Source organism: Urocampus carinirostris, chromosome 7 (assembly GCF_059441175.1).
Source record: "Urocampus carinirostris isolate Australia breed hairy pipefish chromosome 7, RoL_Ucar_1.0, whole genome shotgun sequence".
NCBI lineage: Eukaryota > Metazoa > Chordata > Actinopteri > Syngnathiformes > Syngnathidae > Urocampus > Urocampus carinirostris.
This window is the reverse complement of record NC_142355.1, coordinates 23,132,075-23,147,796: the sequence shown is the minus strand read 5'-3', so window position 1 is coordinate 23,147,796 and position 15,722 is coordinate 23,132,075. Positions and strand designations below refer to the sequence as shown.

At 38.8% G+C, this 15,722-nt stretch overlaps 1 protein-coding gene across 2 annotated transcripts in view; it reads left to right on the top strand.

Moving 5' to 3' along the window:
- Positions 1-15,722, top strand: part of roraa (RAR-related orphan receptor A, paralog a) — a 413,583-nt gene that overhangs the window by 382,957 nt on the left and 14,904 nt on the right. For both annotated transcript variants that reach the window (XM_088340218.1, XM_088340220.1), the window contains 5 exons: positions 3,228-3,313; positions 6,524-6,665; positions 9,419-9,814; positions 13,259-13,380; positions 13,450-13,582. In XM_088340218.1, coding sequence (XP_088196344.1) covers positions 3,228-3,313; positions 6,524-6,665; positions 9,419-9,814; positions 13,259-13,380; positions 13,450-13,582 — 879 coding nt within the window. The remainder of the gene's footprint in view (positions 1-3,227; positions 3,314-6,523; positions 6,666-9,418; positions 9,815-13,258; positions 13,381-13,449; positions 13,583-15,722) is intronic.

The following is a 15,722-nucleotide window of genomic DNA, read 5'->3' as shown; positions in this document are numbered from 1 at the left end:
TGATAAAATATTCAAAATTAAAGTCTTGCAATATACTCCTTGCATTGTAGGCATAGATCATGAATCCTCACACCAGTCTTTTGATTACAAGCTAATACTTTGGCGATTTAAATCTTTACTATTTATCTGTCTCGGTACGTCATTTTCCTTGAATTTGTACTATGTTGTTCTGATGCACACTCGTAGACTGGTGTGCATTGTTTAAGCTGTTCATCTGTGGCGTAGAGTGAGACGGATGTGTTTCTATTCATTAGGGGGGGGGTAAAGAGATGGGTGTACTTCTGACAATCACGGGCGTAGTGAGACGGCCGTGGGTCAGTCGATCAGAGGACTTAGGTACTCGAATAATCCGAGAGAGGAGCTGTCTTAGGGGACGGACGCTATGTATTTTGAAGTTTCTTGTTTTTGACACAGTGTCTGTACCTGAATTGGGGATGGAGTGTCATTATAGCAAGGGCATCACACTAGATATGACAATATAGGGTTTGTGTCCGATGTAGCCTGGCAATGTATTCCAGAGGTGTGTCACATTCCGTTTTGCAGTGTTGAGTGAGTCTTCATAGTGTGTTTGATTTCAAATTGTATTCTTCTTTCCTTCTCCCCTGCATCTCTTTGGAAAAGCAGCTTATCCTTGGGTGGAAATAACTAAATGTTCAGACAAGGAAGCACAGAGCCTCCCTTAGCTGGTCCAAAGACAAATCTTTTTTTTTTTTTGGCTTTACTCTTGAGTGCCCTCCTCATCCAGCAGCTTATGCGACACCGCCGTGAGAGGGTGTTAACCGGCAAGGACGTGTGGACCGACGGCCTTTCCCGCTGCAGATAGCGCCTTTGTTTGCGAAGGTTTTGCCTTTGCGAGCGCTCACCCCGCCCAAGTTTGACACCGGCGCGCCCCGTCTACTCCCACTGCTTTCACCTGATACGGCACGGCGTCGGCCCGAGTGAGCGGAGAGATGAAGGCATCTCGGTGCGGGTGTGGGGGAGTACCGTGGAAGGATTGATGGGGGTTAGCTCGCAGCAGCCTGAGCCCGAAGCTATCGCAGAGCCCAAAAAGCCTGTGGGCCGGAATGGGTGGGCGGATGCCTGGCTCAGGGAATGAGAAAAGGAAAAGCCAGCCGCGGCCCTGCACTGCCACCCGCTGGCCCGGCCCGCCGCTGCATCCTTTGGCCGGCCGCAACCGCAGCTAGTCATAATTACAGCACGCTTCACTTGTTGTGAGTGCATGTCAGAACAAATTACGTAAGTAATGAGGCTGAAAATGCTAAAGGAGTTGAAACACACTGCGCGGCGAATGCTCACGCGGGGAGAACACAGAAACAAACAATGGCGCTCACCCACACGGCGACAGGCCCCATTTGCCGTAACGAGCGACCGTTGACTAGGAGGGAAAGATTAATTATGAATTAACCCTTCTCAGATAGGGTTTCAAAGCTCGCCTGGATTTCACAATAAACTGCGGCAGCGAGGTGCACCGCCCTCCATTGTGCGCCGGAATCACAAACGGCAGGACATTTCGTCTGGAGGAGGGTTAATTGCGGGCCGTCCACACTTGCTTTTGTTCATTTCACTAAAAAATGTAGGCTAATGCCTTGTAAACACGGTCGTTTTTTTGTTGACTCCAGCAGCGCACGGAGAACAGACACAGATTGTTGAATGAATAGAGCTTGGCTATTAGTGGATTAAGAGGCTCTGTGTTAAGGGTCTCTAGCGGGCGAGCCTCAGGGACAGACGACATTATCCTCATGACACACTGCGGGCTCTTGGGTGGCTGATTAAAACGGGCCAGGATTTAAGGATTGAAAACCCTAGCAAAAGAACTTATTAAGTGATCAAATTGACACAAAATATTGGGCGGAATGATCCAAATATCTATATAATCGATACTAAGCAAGAAATTGGATCAGATCAATATTTTGTACTGGGATAATACTTTGGTTCTCCACCAATTTCCTCAACGCACTGCCTCTCTCTCACGTGGCGCTCTTGGCCACCCTGTTTATGCCCGAGTGTATAACTGACAGGCACACTTTTAGCAACTCTCCCTACCTGGCCTGCTGCTGCATCTCGCCTGTCTGTTAAAAGAGAAGGCAAAAAATATATGCCCTCCCGTACCAGTAGCTAAAAATGAGAGGTAAGCATGAAGAGCAGATTGGTGTGGACATTTTTTCAACTCCATAAAAGAACAATACCAGGTATAATTTGTATGCTAAAATGGTCTGCAATTGCGGCGTTCCCACAAATTTACATAAACATACGGAAATAGCTCAACCTGCATGTTACTGTTCCTGAACAATAACCTGTTAATCAGTTGTACCTATAGTAATGGAGCTAATGAGAGACAATTGACTCTTCGTTTACAATACTGACTTTATTTTTTTAAATATTCTGCAATGAAAGGTATTTTAATTCTATTGATGTCAGTGATATACAGGATTCGTTACATTCCCTATTTGGTTTGGTGCTCTTGGCTTTTGTCAGTTGTAATATAAATACATCTACTTGATTTATTGTACTATTAAAGTTTGCAATGTAGTTACTTGATGAAAATAAAAAGAAGCATTTTAGTGCCAGAAATATATTAATGCCCCTCCCTAGTTGCTTGTTAAGGTGCGCCAGGGCTCTTCATATAGAGCGTTAGGCATAGCTGGAAGGAAAAGGCTGATGTAACGCCTCGACATTGCCTCCAGGCCACTTTATAATTATCCTTTTTTTATTGCATCTTATTAAGACAAAATCATTATATCCCCTCACGTTTGGAAAAAAGCTGTCAGAAAACATCCCGAGGTGAAGTTTCCCCAATTTTGTCTGGCGCTGTACGGACACCAAAAAGGAGATGTTGGAGATATCAGAAATCTCTGCTTGGAAGTGGAAGGGCCTAATTTGGAAATAAAAGGTGGGGTCATGAAAAAGCAGTACGAAGAGTTTACTCTTAATGTTTTGTTTTCGTTTGACTCAAAAAGCATGCGACTGGAAGGTTATAATTTTCGATTTTTTCACGATTTGTAAGGACTTAAAAGTGTCCATTGTTTTTGCTCACACACACTCAGGTACACAAGTGTCAATATTCTGCTAGCTCAGTACATGCAAACATCCAAAAGCTAGTGGATGAGATTTTTCCAAGAGCGCTGTACTCTGTTATGTATTCTGTTATGCCAAATAACAAACAACAGTAAAAAATATATTTATTTGATTTTCTCACCCTCTCTTTCCCTCTTTTATTCTGTTTGCAGCTCAAATCGAAATAATTCCTTGCAAGATCTGTGGAGACAAATCATCAGGCATCCATTACGGTGTGATAACATGCGAAGGCTGTAAGGTAAGCGCCAAGCACCAGAGCTAAAATAAGACTTTTTTTTCATTTTTTTTCTTACGTAACTGAAGAGATAAATATTGTAATTGTAAGCACAGGTGGACATAAATCGAGCAGGTTGTAAGTCAGATATTACCTGTTGGTAAATAAGTAAAACAAATTAATAAATAAATCAAACATTTTAAAGCCGCAGTGTGTAATATATAAACCTATAGATTGCACACTATTTTCTAATGTGAATGAAATCCAGTGCCTAGAGTCCAACATAACAGCAAGATGCCAGTCAAACATGGTAGCGACTTCTTGGTAGGGATTCTACAATGTAAAAGAACTTTATTATTCAACTTTATCAAAACAGAGAATAACCAATCATTGTTGGGTAATTAAAATAATGTATTTAGTTATGCAATCAAATATTTACAAAAATGTGTTTCCTGTTGACTTGTAATGTTTTATTTAAATGTAAATGTTTCTTTTTTTTATATTTTTTCTAACTTACTTTTCAACGGGGTTACCCCTGCATGGGACTTATGAGAAAGTTGAGGCGATAAGTGGGAGAAATCAGTTTAATCTGCTTTCATGACGAGTTTTTCTGCTGAGAGTGTATTCCTGTCCCTGCGCTGTTCACCCGTCACTTGGTTAGCATTCCTCAACCACCCTGAACCTTTGCTGTTTGCTAGCGCGTGTGTTCGCATATAATTTTGTATTTGAAGGATTTTGGCCAAAACTGGGAAGAACATGACACTGAAGAATGAACCGTCTTTAATGATTACTAATTAGTCAAAGCCATGAGATGATATGTATGAGTAGAGAAGTTTGGACTATAAATCATAGCATTATTAGTGTGTCACTGGCATTAATAGCCTTTTCCTAAAATGGCTTCCATTATAAAGCAACTTGGCAGCTGTCAGCTGTTTTCTTGTAATTAAACAGCCAATGAGCGGCTAATTAAGACATATGCGTATAGAGCAGTAGAGTGGGGCATGTTAATGATGTGCTGGAATCAATTCATTAAGTCGGGATGAGGAATCCAGTCGGTGTGCAATGTTTATGGTCAGAGAATGCCAGATATTAATCCCAAAGAAGGACAATGCCATGGTATCGTATCCAGCCCAAACACGCCGACAATCTAGATGCCAGAACTGACACCAAAAAATACCAGTACAATTATTAGCAAACCGAAAGAGGTTTTTCAGAGAATAGCTCACCAGTGCTGGGTCATTATGATTTGATTTCTAACTGCCACGAGAAGTCAGTCTCATCATCATTGTCTTTAAAGACATAATCAATTATTCCAAAAGTATTTTTAAAACACCCTATAATTCATATATGTTAATCATCACCCGTGTTGTTAATAACGCCATTATAAAAAATGCCGTTAATAACGGTGTAGTTTAACTAATTATGTTTTCCGACGTTACCGTTACTGATGGTCAAAAGTGGTGCGTTCCTTTGGATAAACTCAGATGACACGTTCAACTATGACGTTTAGGGACAAGCCGCGCATGCTCAGTGACAATGGGGAATTTTGGTAAGGTAATTTAATTCTTATATTATTAAGCACATAACATCACATAGGGAAAGGGATTGGATAGTGACTTTATCTTGTTTTATTGTTGACCTTTGTTGTGAACAAAATATTTGAAGTGCAGTTGTCAGTTTCTACTTGACCAGTGTTTCAGGTTGTGAGAGTTTGATTTATTAATTTTACACTGCAGTGTTCAACGCACTTTATATTGTTGAACTGTTTACTTTTGTTGTGTGAAAATATTTAAGTACACTAGCATATTTCTACTTGAGCAGTTGTCTGACATGAGATTGTGATTAATTCTAAAAAGTGAAACTCACTTATTATTGTTTTACAGTTGACTTTTTTTGGCAACAAAGTACTTGAAGTATATATATATATATATATATATATATATATATATATATATATATATATATATATATATATATATTATTTTATTTTTATTTTTTTTATTTTTTTTTCGTATTTTGCTTGTTTATTTTTTCTATTTAGTCACCTAAACAAGCATCTCATCACAAAATGAACAAATACCTGAAAAGCAAAAAGGGATGACAGTTTGAAGCCAAAAGCTTATGAGACCCATCCACTAAACAACTTTGGACGCTTCTTCAATCAATCATGGTAACAAGTTATCATATCTTACATCATTGTAACAACCATATGTTAATCCATTAAAAAAAAATGATTTACAGTTTCTTTGAAGTTATTGTTTTCCCATCCTTTTCCTCTTCACTCTCTAATAACAATCTAATGTGTGAAATCTTAGAAAAACGGATTTTAACATTTAAAGTGAGACTGGACGCGCACCAAGAGTGAGCCAGACCAGACCATGTACTAGTTGTTGTAAAAACAACTGACATGTGTGGACCGTTACATTAGCCGATTCATTAGAATTGTAAAACCTAACTAGTGTTGCCGGAAAGCGAGCAGAAGGTAATTTCATTTCATCTCAGGTTTTGGACAAGTTTTATTATGATTTTTTTGGGGGGATTGATGTTGCCCACCGTTCCAAGCGACGCTTTTTTTATGTTTCTCTGTGATATGACCAATCAACGTTTCATTTTAAAAACAAATCATTGGATATAATGAAAATTGGCTACGATCATGTTAAGATCCTTTGAGAATCGACTCGATCTGATTAATGACACATTTAGTCTTCATCTACACAGTGAGGACATATTTCTTAGAAACAACAACATTATTATGTCAAGTCGAGCCAAGTGACATTTATTTGTATAGCCCTTAATCACAGAATGTCTCATAGGACTGCACAGGTTACAATTATACCATCCCCTAATCTTGAACCAACTTGCGGGCAAGGAAAAACTCAAAACCTCAGCACGAGGAGAATAAGAAACCTTGGCCCTCAAAAGTGGTAATCCTCCTTCCAGGATGACCAGGGTGCAATTTATTTAGCATTGAGTAACAGTACACAAGACAGTGAATGTCAATAAAAGAAAACAGGGGTCCAGAAAATGCATGACAGCGGCGAATCAAGCCTTTAAAATAGTCCAAAAATGTCTCTGACAGCAAAGACGCATCTCGCCATCTCTGCCGGATCTAAAGACATAGTTTTTACTGGTTCGTGTTTACTTGCTTCTAGATATAACCGTGCCTGCATCCGCTTCTTACCAATAGCCAATATTTGACTTCAAACCAAAGACATTTCTCTCCCCCCCACGCAGGGCTTCTTCAGGAGAAGTCAGCAGAGCAATGCTGCCTACTCTTGCCCCCGTCAGAAGAACTGCCTGATCGACCGCACCAGCCGCAACCGCTGCCAGCACTGTCGGCTGCAGAAGTGCCTGGCCGTGGGCATGTCACGGGACGGTAAGTACTACACGGGTCAAGATGCAAAAAACTGGGCGCTTCAACATCTCTAGCAGCACTGGGGTGAAAACACTTAAATCAAAGATTAGGGGGTGGATTGAACTTGTTGCCGTTTTAGTTGTGTGGAAACATTGACCTGGAGAGGAATGGGCGCCATCAAGCTGTACTTGCCAAAGACACACCACAGGAAATGGTGTGTGAGGGATCCATTCGCCCACCCACTACAGTTGTCATAAATTAATTGCAGAAATGACACTGGGCTGGTCGGTGGTGGTTTGCGCTAAACACTCAAATTAGCTGCTTTTATGCTTTCCAAACATACATGGAGCTCGAAATTACATTTGTACGTCTTATAGTCGTCAATGGATGTGGGCGAGGTTCTATGATAAAGTCTAAAAGCTTGATTTTTTTTCTTCGCTCGACTTGCTTTTTCTTGTCTTTTTTTCTAGTCCTGTCTTTTACCTGTCTTGTCTTCTGTTTTGTCTTCTGCCTTGTCTTTTGTCTTGTCTTCTGTTTTGGTTTTTTTTCTTGTCTTCGATCCGGTTTTCATCTTGTTGTTTGTCTTCTTGTTTGTCTTGTCTTTATTCATGACTTATATTTGCTTTTGTCTTGTACTTTGCATGTCTTTTTTCTTTTTGTTTATCTTTTCTTTTGTTTTGTCTTTTGCCATGTATTTTTTCTTGTCTTTTAACCTAACAGGACTGGACCTGTGATTTTGTCTTGTAAGTTGTCTTATATTTTGTCATGTCAAGTCCCTGACTTGGCTTTTAATTTGTCTTGTATATTGGCAGGGTTTTTTATGTGTGTTGATTTGACTTGACTGGACATGTTTTCTGTCCCTCCAGTTGTCTTATCTTTTTGTCTTGTTTTTTTACCCTAAATTTTTCTTAACTTTTCTTGCACTGTCTTGTTTTCTGTCTTGTCTTTTGTCTTCATTTTTGTCTTCATTTTTGTCTTGATTTGTCTTTTCTTTTACTTGTCTTTGCATATGTTTTGTGTTTTCTTTTGTATTTTTTCTAGTCTTTTAACATGACTTGAATGGACCTGAGTTTTGTCCTTTTTTGTCTTGTCAACTGTCTTGTAATTTGTCTTGTCTTTTTTTTCGTCTTTTAACTTGACTTGACTGAACTTGTCGTTTTTGTCTTGTCTTATCTTTAACTGCTCCAAAACAACACAAAAAATGCCAGAAAAGACCCATTAGCTTATTTCTTTCTTTAATCGTGGTGTGTCATCGTGATTAATGTCCCTATATTTAAAATTGACCTCTTGTTTTGTTTAGCAGTTTTTAATGAGGACTTCAAATATAATTTTAAATCATAATAGATAACTAAAATATATTGTACAAAGTCATTCTTAGAACCAAGAACAACAAACAGGTCAAACAAAAATACAGGAAATAGTAATTAGTTTGTTGTATTTAATTTGGGTGTGTCATCATGAATAATGTCCCTTTATTCACAATCCCCCTCCTGTTTTATCCTCTATTCTTAGGTAACATTAAATATCAGGTAAAAGGTAGGTAGAAAACAACCGATTAAAAAAAATATATTGTACAACACCAAAATAGTGTACCAAACAAGGTTTGAATTTAAAAAAAAAATCCAGTTCAAAAACATGAAAGCTTGTGGGTGTAAAAGCAGGATTTCAGAGGATGGCATAATGTAATTTTTCCCACAAATATGACTGGGTTTGAGATACCCTCGTCCTTGGCTTGATTGGACTGAGTCAGGCCTTCTGTGACTGTTCTCCGGGTAGACTGTTTTCACACTCAAGAGCAAAGCAAGAACGGAATGCAATTTCAAATACAAATGTCATCTAATGTGTGCCTGAGATTCATTTTTATATTCCAGATTTAGACATGCATGCATATTCATGACCATCATAAACGGGAGGTACTTATGAGTGCAAAAAAAACTGTCAGGACAAAAGAAGGTGACTCTGGTATTTGTTCAAACATACTAGCCCGTCTGCCTGCATTCTCCTCTACATACATAAACACACAATGACCAGCTGATATAGTTTCAAGACCCGTAGCAGCAACGTCTAGCATAAAAGTATCTTTCTCCACTATCCTCATCTCTCTCTCTCTCTCTTCTCTCTCTCTCTCTCTCTCTCTCTCTCTCTCTCTCTCTCTCTCTCTCTCTCTCTCTCTCTCTCTCTCTCTCTCTCTCTCTCTCTCTCTCTCTCTCTCTTTAAAGTGATTTTATCTCCAGCCTTGACGTGAGATTTATTTTTTCTTCAAAGGAGAAAGGGTTCAGCCAAGAGTGTGACATAATATGATTTGTTCTCGCAGGCATTTCTTGCACGTCAGTGTTAGCAATCTTAACAGGAGAGACAGCCACATTAGAACAAAAAAATAATTCATTTTTTTAACGAGATTTAAAAATTAATCAACGTATTGCCATTGAGGCTTAGCTGGATAAATCTCATGTGTACATGACAAATTATTAGGTACACCGTTAAAAAAAATGATGCGTGTATATTTCGGGTTTAGACAAGAATGTTCGAATAGTAATTTTTAAAAAGCGTGTTTTTAAGCCACACAAATATGTTTTGGCTTGAATAACTTAGATAAAGGGTGTGATTTTCTTTTTTGTGATATTGGTTAAGACTCATTACAGTTTATCCGACAGATAACTTCCAAAAAGCATTAAAAGAGTGACGGAATATATTTGTGGAAGAAATTGGAATTTGAAAAAAGAATACAGTGTCCCTTTAATGACACATCAAATGTCATTGTGGTTGACTTTCAGCGGTGAAGTTCGGCCGCATGTCCAAAAAACAGCGAGACAGCCTGTACGCCGAGGTCCAAAAGCACCGGCTTCAGCAGCAGCAACGCGACCACCAACAGCAGCCCGGGGAGGCGGAGCCTCTCACGCCCAGTTACGGCCTCTCTGCCAATGGCCTGACGGAGCTCCACGACGACCTCAGCGGCTACATGGACGGTCACACCCCTGACGGAACCAAACCCGACTCGGCCATTAGCAGCTTCTACCTGGATATCCAGCCCTCCCCGGACCAGTCGGGCCTGGACATCAACGGCATCAAACCCGAGCCTATCTGCGACTTTGCACCTGGGTCCGGCTTCTTCCCTTACTGCTCTTTCACCAACGGAGAAACCTCCCCCACAGTGTCCATGGCAGAACTAGGTGAGAAGCAGAACACAGGGTTCGTAGTGTTGTTTAAAATGCTTGAATTACAATGTTGTTTTCAAAGTTTGACAAGTGCTTGGATTTTGGGTAAAGTGCTTGTATATGCTTAAAATTGCCGCTGTGTTTCTCATGGGTGTTACTCGATAAACCATACATTAAATGAAAAATATAAAACAAATCTGCTTAAAAATAATGCCGTCAATGCTCTCTGGTGGCTTAACCTTGCTATTGCATTTCATCATCCCTCGTGAGTAACAGCAGCCGGCATTAGTTTGTATGGCGTAGTCATGTGAAGCGTCACTGCCCCTTAGAGGACAGGTGCATCAGACCATGATGCCAAGAGGCTACTGTTTAAAGGAGCAATGGCTATAAAACGGAAATTACAAACAGTGAATCAAACACAGAACAAATTCACGCACTGCATGCTATAAGGTTTTAGAAAAGGACACAGTTCTTCAAAAAAAAAAAAAGGAGTCCACTCACTTCATTCATCTCATCTCATTAGCTGTACCGCTTATCCTTATTAGGGTCGCGGGGGGGTTGGAGCCCATCCCAGCCATCTCCGGGCAGTGGGCAGGTAGCTGGATTTGAACCCACGCAGGGGGTTCCCACGACCTCAGAACTGTGCCGCACACGCGCTAACCACTGCGCCGCCGTGCTGCCCCACTTCATTCATATAATAATAATAATAATAATAATTTCCTTTGTATTGTCATTCTTTGTAACAATGTACACAGAACGAAATGTCGATACACCTGACCCGTTGTAGCGAGTCGATGCAGCCGCAGCCAGAGGGCGCCGCCATTATACCAATTAGGTATGTCTCGGTCGAGGCGCGAACCAGCGACCTCCCAGTCTCAAAGCGGGCACACTACCATCTAGGCTATATTAAGGGTATTTCACAGAGATGACTAGCTTAACTATGTTTGGTATATGTTATGCTTAAACATGGTACTATAACATATGTAGAAGTGCAAATATTATGTATCAACTCTTCTTATTAAATTCCATTTAAAGAATTAAGATGGTGTTCCTAATGGCTAAGTCTTAGTAGGAACGACTTCTTGCAACAGAACATGTAAGCTACAAAATACCTTCATTCTTACCCAACACCTTTGAGGGGAGAGATCTGACTAAAAATATTTACACACGTATTTTTCATGGAAGAAATAGATTAATACAGTGGGTCATGTTTACAGAAGCTTCGTTCAAATATAATTTAAACTTTAGAAGAATTGACTTTACTTGCTTTGTACCTTAGATACAGTTAGTGTTGGTGGGATGAATGATCATGATAACAACAATTAATGAATAATGACTATTAATAATATTACTAAAAATTTAAAATAATAATATAAAATAATATATAAATTATCTCCTACAAATGGTACTAGAGAAATTGGAAAATTGGCTTTGAAAGTCCTGAAAAAATGCTTGGTTTTGGCCATGAAAAGGGTGTACGAATCCTGAGAACAATGAAGTAGGGGGAATTAGGGAACTGGGGTCTTTTAACACAACCATGGGGCAAACCACACAATAGTTGCTTAAAATAGCAGGAGGTTGGAGACTCATCTCCAACACTCATTAAAAGAGCCTCTCTTCTTTTTTTTTTAATTAGTTTCCATTAATTAGGGCCAATCAGGATCCAGCAGGGCAGGCGTCGGGGGAAATCATTTTTTTAGGCTCCCCTGTGTCTAGGAACTCCTTTTAACAGATGTGTTTTCAAATCCATTTAAATTCCTGCAATGGCAGCTTCGCTTAGAGAAAATGACCTTTGTTCGATTGAGCAACTAAGTGTGCACACCTATCGATCCAACTACAGCAGATTTACATTCATTTTTATTATAATTTTCTAATTCAGATACTTCATTGTCATTTTAGTACACATGTTAGGTTGCCTTGAAGAAGTATTTGCTTCAGTCCTGAACACAATGCAACACCTAGTAACCAGCAGTGGTTCTACACTAAATTAAACCCTGTGCGAAACCACCCCTAAGCGTATCCAGACCCCCCTTCCCCGCCAAAAAAGACACATAATTAACACGAATGAAAGAGGTAGATATATTTGTCAATTGCACAAATCAAAAGTATAAATACGCTAAATACATAAGAGTACATGTACATGGAAATAGCATATAATTATCCAACAATTTCTTAAATAATAAAGACAAACACGCGAGATGCATAAAAATGGTGAACTCCCCGCGCTGCCCCTCCCCTTTGTGTTTCCTTTCTCTAAAAGCCTCAGTGTCAAGTCTCTCTGCACACCTTTGCAGCAAGCAGGGGTGTCAAAGCTGAAACAAAGGGGCGCCCATTTGTCAAAAGGCAAAATTATATGTTTTTAGATCAACCAAAACCGCTTTGTGGCGCACATTTATCCATTCCATCCATCCATTATCTGCACCGCTTATCCTCAGTAGGGTCTCAGGGGTGGTGGTGCCCAGGCCAGCTGTCTTCAGGCTGTGGGCAGGGGACACCGTGAACTGGTTGCCAGCCAGTCGCGGGGCACACAGGGACAGACAACTCACTTACTCATTCACACCTAGGGACAATTTGGACCGGCCAATTAACCCGACATGCATGTTTTGGGAATGTGGGAGGAAACCCGACTGCCCGGAGAAAACCAACGCAGGCCCGGGAGAACAAAAAAAAACACATTGGTTTAAATAATAGGCCACATTACATGAACTATTACACCAGTGTTAGTTTTTATATCAAGTCAAGTCATTTTTATTTGTATAGCCCTTAATCACAAAGAGTCTCAAAGGGCTGTGCAGGTTATTGCAAACCAAAGACTATTATTACAGACTATTATTACACATTCCCTGGTCTAAAACATACATGAGAGCAAGGAAAAACGTATATTCAATTCTCAAGAATTTTGTTTTTTTCTCGATTCATTGATAATTACCCAATACTCAGGATTGTTGATATCGTCATTAACATCAAATTCTAAGGACCTTTTGGTTGCAGCTTCGGTGTACAGTGTTGATAAAAAGAAGTTTAAATTGAGATATCCTAGAATCGGCAGCACAGTTCTGAGGTCATTGGATCAAACCTTCTTATCTGGCATTTGCATGCTCTTCCCGTGCTTGCGTGGGTTTCCTCCCAACACTCCGGTTTCCTCCCACGTTCCAAAAACATGCATGTGAGGTTAATTGGCTTGTCCAAATTGTCCCTAAGTGTGAATGATTGAGTGGATGGTTGTCTGTCTCAGTGTGCCCCGCGACTGGCTGGCAACCAGTTCAGGGTGTCCCCTGCCCACTGCCCGAGGACAGCTGAGATGGGCTCCAGCACCCCGCGACCCTACTGAGGATAAGCGGTGCAGATGTTGGATGGATGTCTTAGAATGGACTCCAAGCACTTGTACTGGTCTGAGACAAAAAAGGGTATGGAAAGTCCTTCAAAAACATGACTTTGTCCAACTTGACTCTGTTTCAGAGCATTTGTCCCAAAATATCTCCAAATCTCACATGGAGACATGTCAGTACCTGCGAGAGGAGCTGCAGCAGATGACTTGGCAAGCCTTCCTGCAGGAGGAGGTGGAGAGCTACCAGAGCAAGGTTGGTTAGCTTTGCCGACCACACCGCGCATCCGCTCCCGATTTTAACCCGCCGCCTGTTTTTTTCCAGCCGCGCGAAGTCATGTGGCAGCTGTGCGCCATCAAAATAACTGAGGCCATCCAGTACGTGGTCGAGTTTGCCAAGCGTATCGACGGCTTCATGGAACTCTGTCAGAACGATCAGATAGTGCTGCTCAAAGCAGGTACGACAGCATAGCAACGTGCATGCACGCACACATATGTTGACAAAAAAGGAAGAAACATTATCATTTGAAAAATGTTGCTAAAAATCAGTAATGTTTTCTGTGATGGCAGTGTATCTTATTCTTAAAATTTGGCTTTTCTGTTGTAAGAAAACATATTAATTACTAATCTGTTTTATAAAATATTCTATTTAAAATCATTTTTAAAGGGGCAATGTGTATTATTTAGTACCTTCTCGTGGTAAAACAACAAAAAAAAGAAAAAAAAAAAGTATAATTTGAAAAATGTTACTCAAAATCAGTACTCCAATGTTTTCTGTAATGGCAGTTTATTTTAATTTTAAAATATGTTTTTCTTTTGTGAGAAAAAAATGTATTATTAATTACTCATCTACGTCATCAAATATTATATTTATAATCCTTATTTAAAGGGAAAATGTGTATTATTCAATGTCTCCTTGTGGTCAGACAACCTCATTATTTCACAAAAAACAAGATTGATTTAAATGATAATCAAAGACATAGAAAATATCACATTAGCATGTATTTTCTAAAATACTTGACAGTTCAGAAATGGCATTTATTGTACATACAGTAACAAGAAACTTACCTTAAGAGAGCAGACATAATTGTCCTCCATCTTGCTGCTAAGGGTACAAAACAAAAAAAAAATTGGTAAAAGGCTGGGGGGAAAAGAGAAGAAAAATCATGCATTTCAGTCACTTTGATTCCCCTTAGTTTGTATTTTTCCTTGTTTCTTTTTAGCACTTGTTTACAGTTGCGCTATAGTATGAGTGGTCATATAATTTGCACTGCCCCTTTTATAATTAAAATTAGCAACATTACCTGCCATCTACAATATTAGTCAATTTTGCATTTTGTATTGGAATTATTGTTTTTACTCAAAATTAAAAATAATCATTAAGATTCTTTAAAAACTAAATATATGTTTAAAAAATACTGATAAATAATTTAAGCCACCATACCTGCCATTCGCCATAGCAGATCATTGTATTATTTTTTTTGTTAATTTTTAAATTCTCTTATTTTACCTTTTTAAAAAGTAAATTAAAACTGTAAAATAAAAAGAGCAATATTTAAAATCAGCTTAATTTTATGCAACAACAGATGATTATGATGTATAATCTACTAAATATATATTTTTACTCTTATATACTTTTATTTTTATTAGTTCTAAATTGTTTTTTTACAAAACTAAGAAAAGTGATAAATAAAATCAGCCAAATCATCTGCCATTTATGTCACTTTTTTTTAATAAAGTAAAATGCAATATACGGAAAAAATAGTTATCAGCAAGCTTACTTGCAATATCAGACTAATCTGTGACTTTCAAATATTTATTAAATTATCTTTCTTATTTCAGTCAAAAACTATGAAATAAAAACCCATAAACTAAAATATACCACATTTTCTGCCAATTGGGCAAGGTATAGTTTTGTTTGTTTGACTAATTACCTATATATTGGTTCATAATATAATTATTTCTATCCGGCCATATAATTTAGGCGTCAACTTTGTCAATTCATATTTAAATCATTTTGTTTTTTTGTTTCTTTAAAGAAAGGCTTGATATCAGTTTTTAAAAAAATAAAAATAAATAAAAAGTCACACATCAGTACTACTAACGGTGGCTGCTGCGCTTGTCTGGTTATGTCCTCTCCCTCACTTGGAAAGTGACAAATTACAGGGCAGACATGATAATACCCCACTATCTGTTCATTAAAGGTTAAATGAATACGCTCTATCGCCACTAAATGAAGCACGTTTGTTATCCGGCATGTCATTATAGCCAACTGATATATACATGTTATCGTATAATGTGAAGGTATATTTTTGTTGCATTCCATCATATTGACAGCTGGATTCCTTATAATAAAGTTGCCTTTTTTGTTTCAATGCGTAGCAGGTGTTTTTGCTTTCTGACCTTAGGGTAGAGTAGCCAAACATTTGAGTCAAGTAAAACTACTGTTACTTCAAAATAATATCACTCAAGGAGAAGTAAAAAGTAGTCATTGAAAAATATCCAAAAATCACTTTAATAGAAGTAAAAAAGTAATTGGTGAAAAAAAACTATTCAAGTACTGAGTAACTGTAGCAATGTCTTATCTCTTGATTAAAA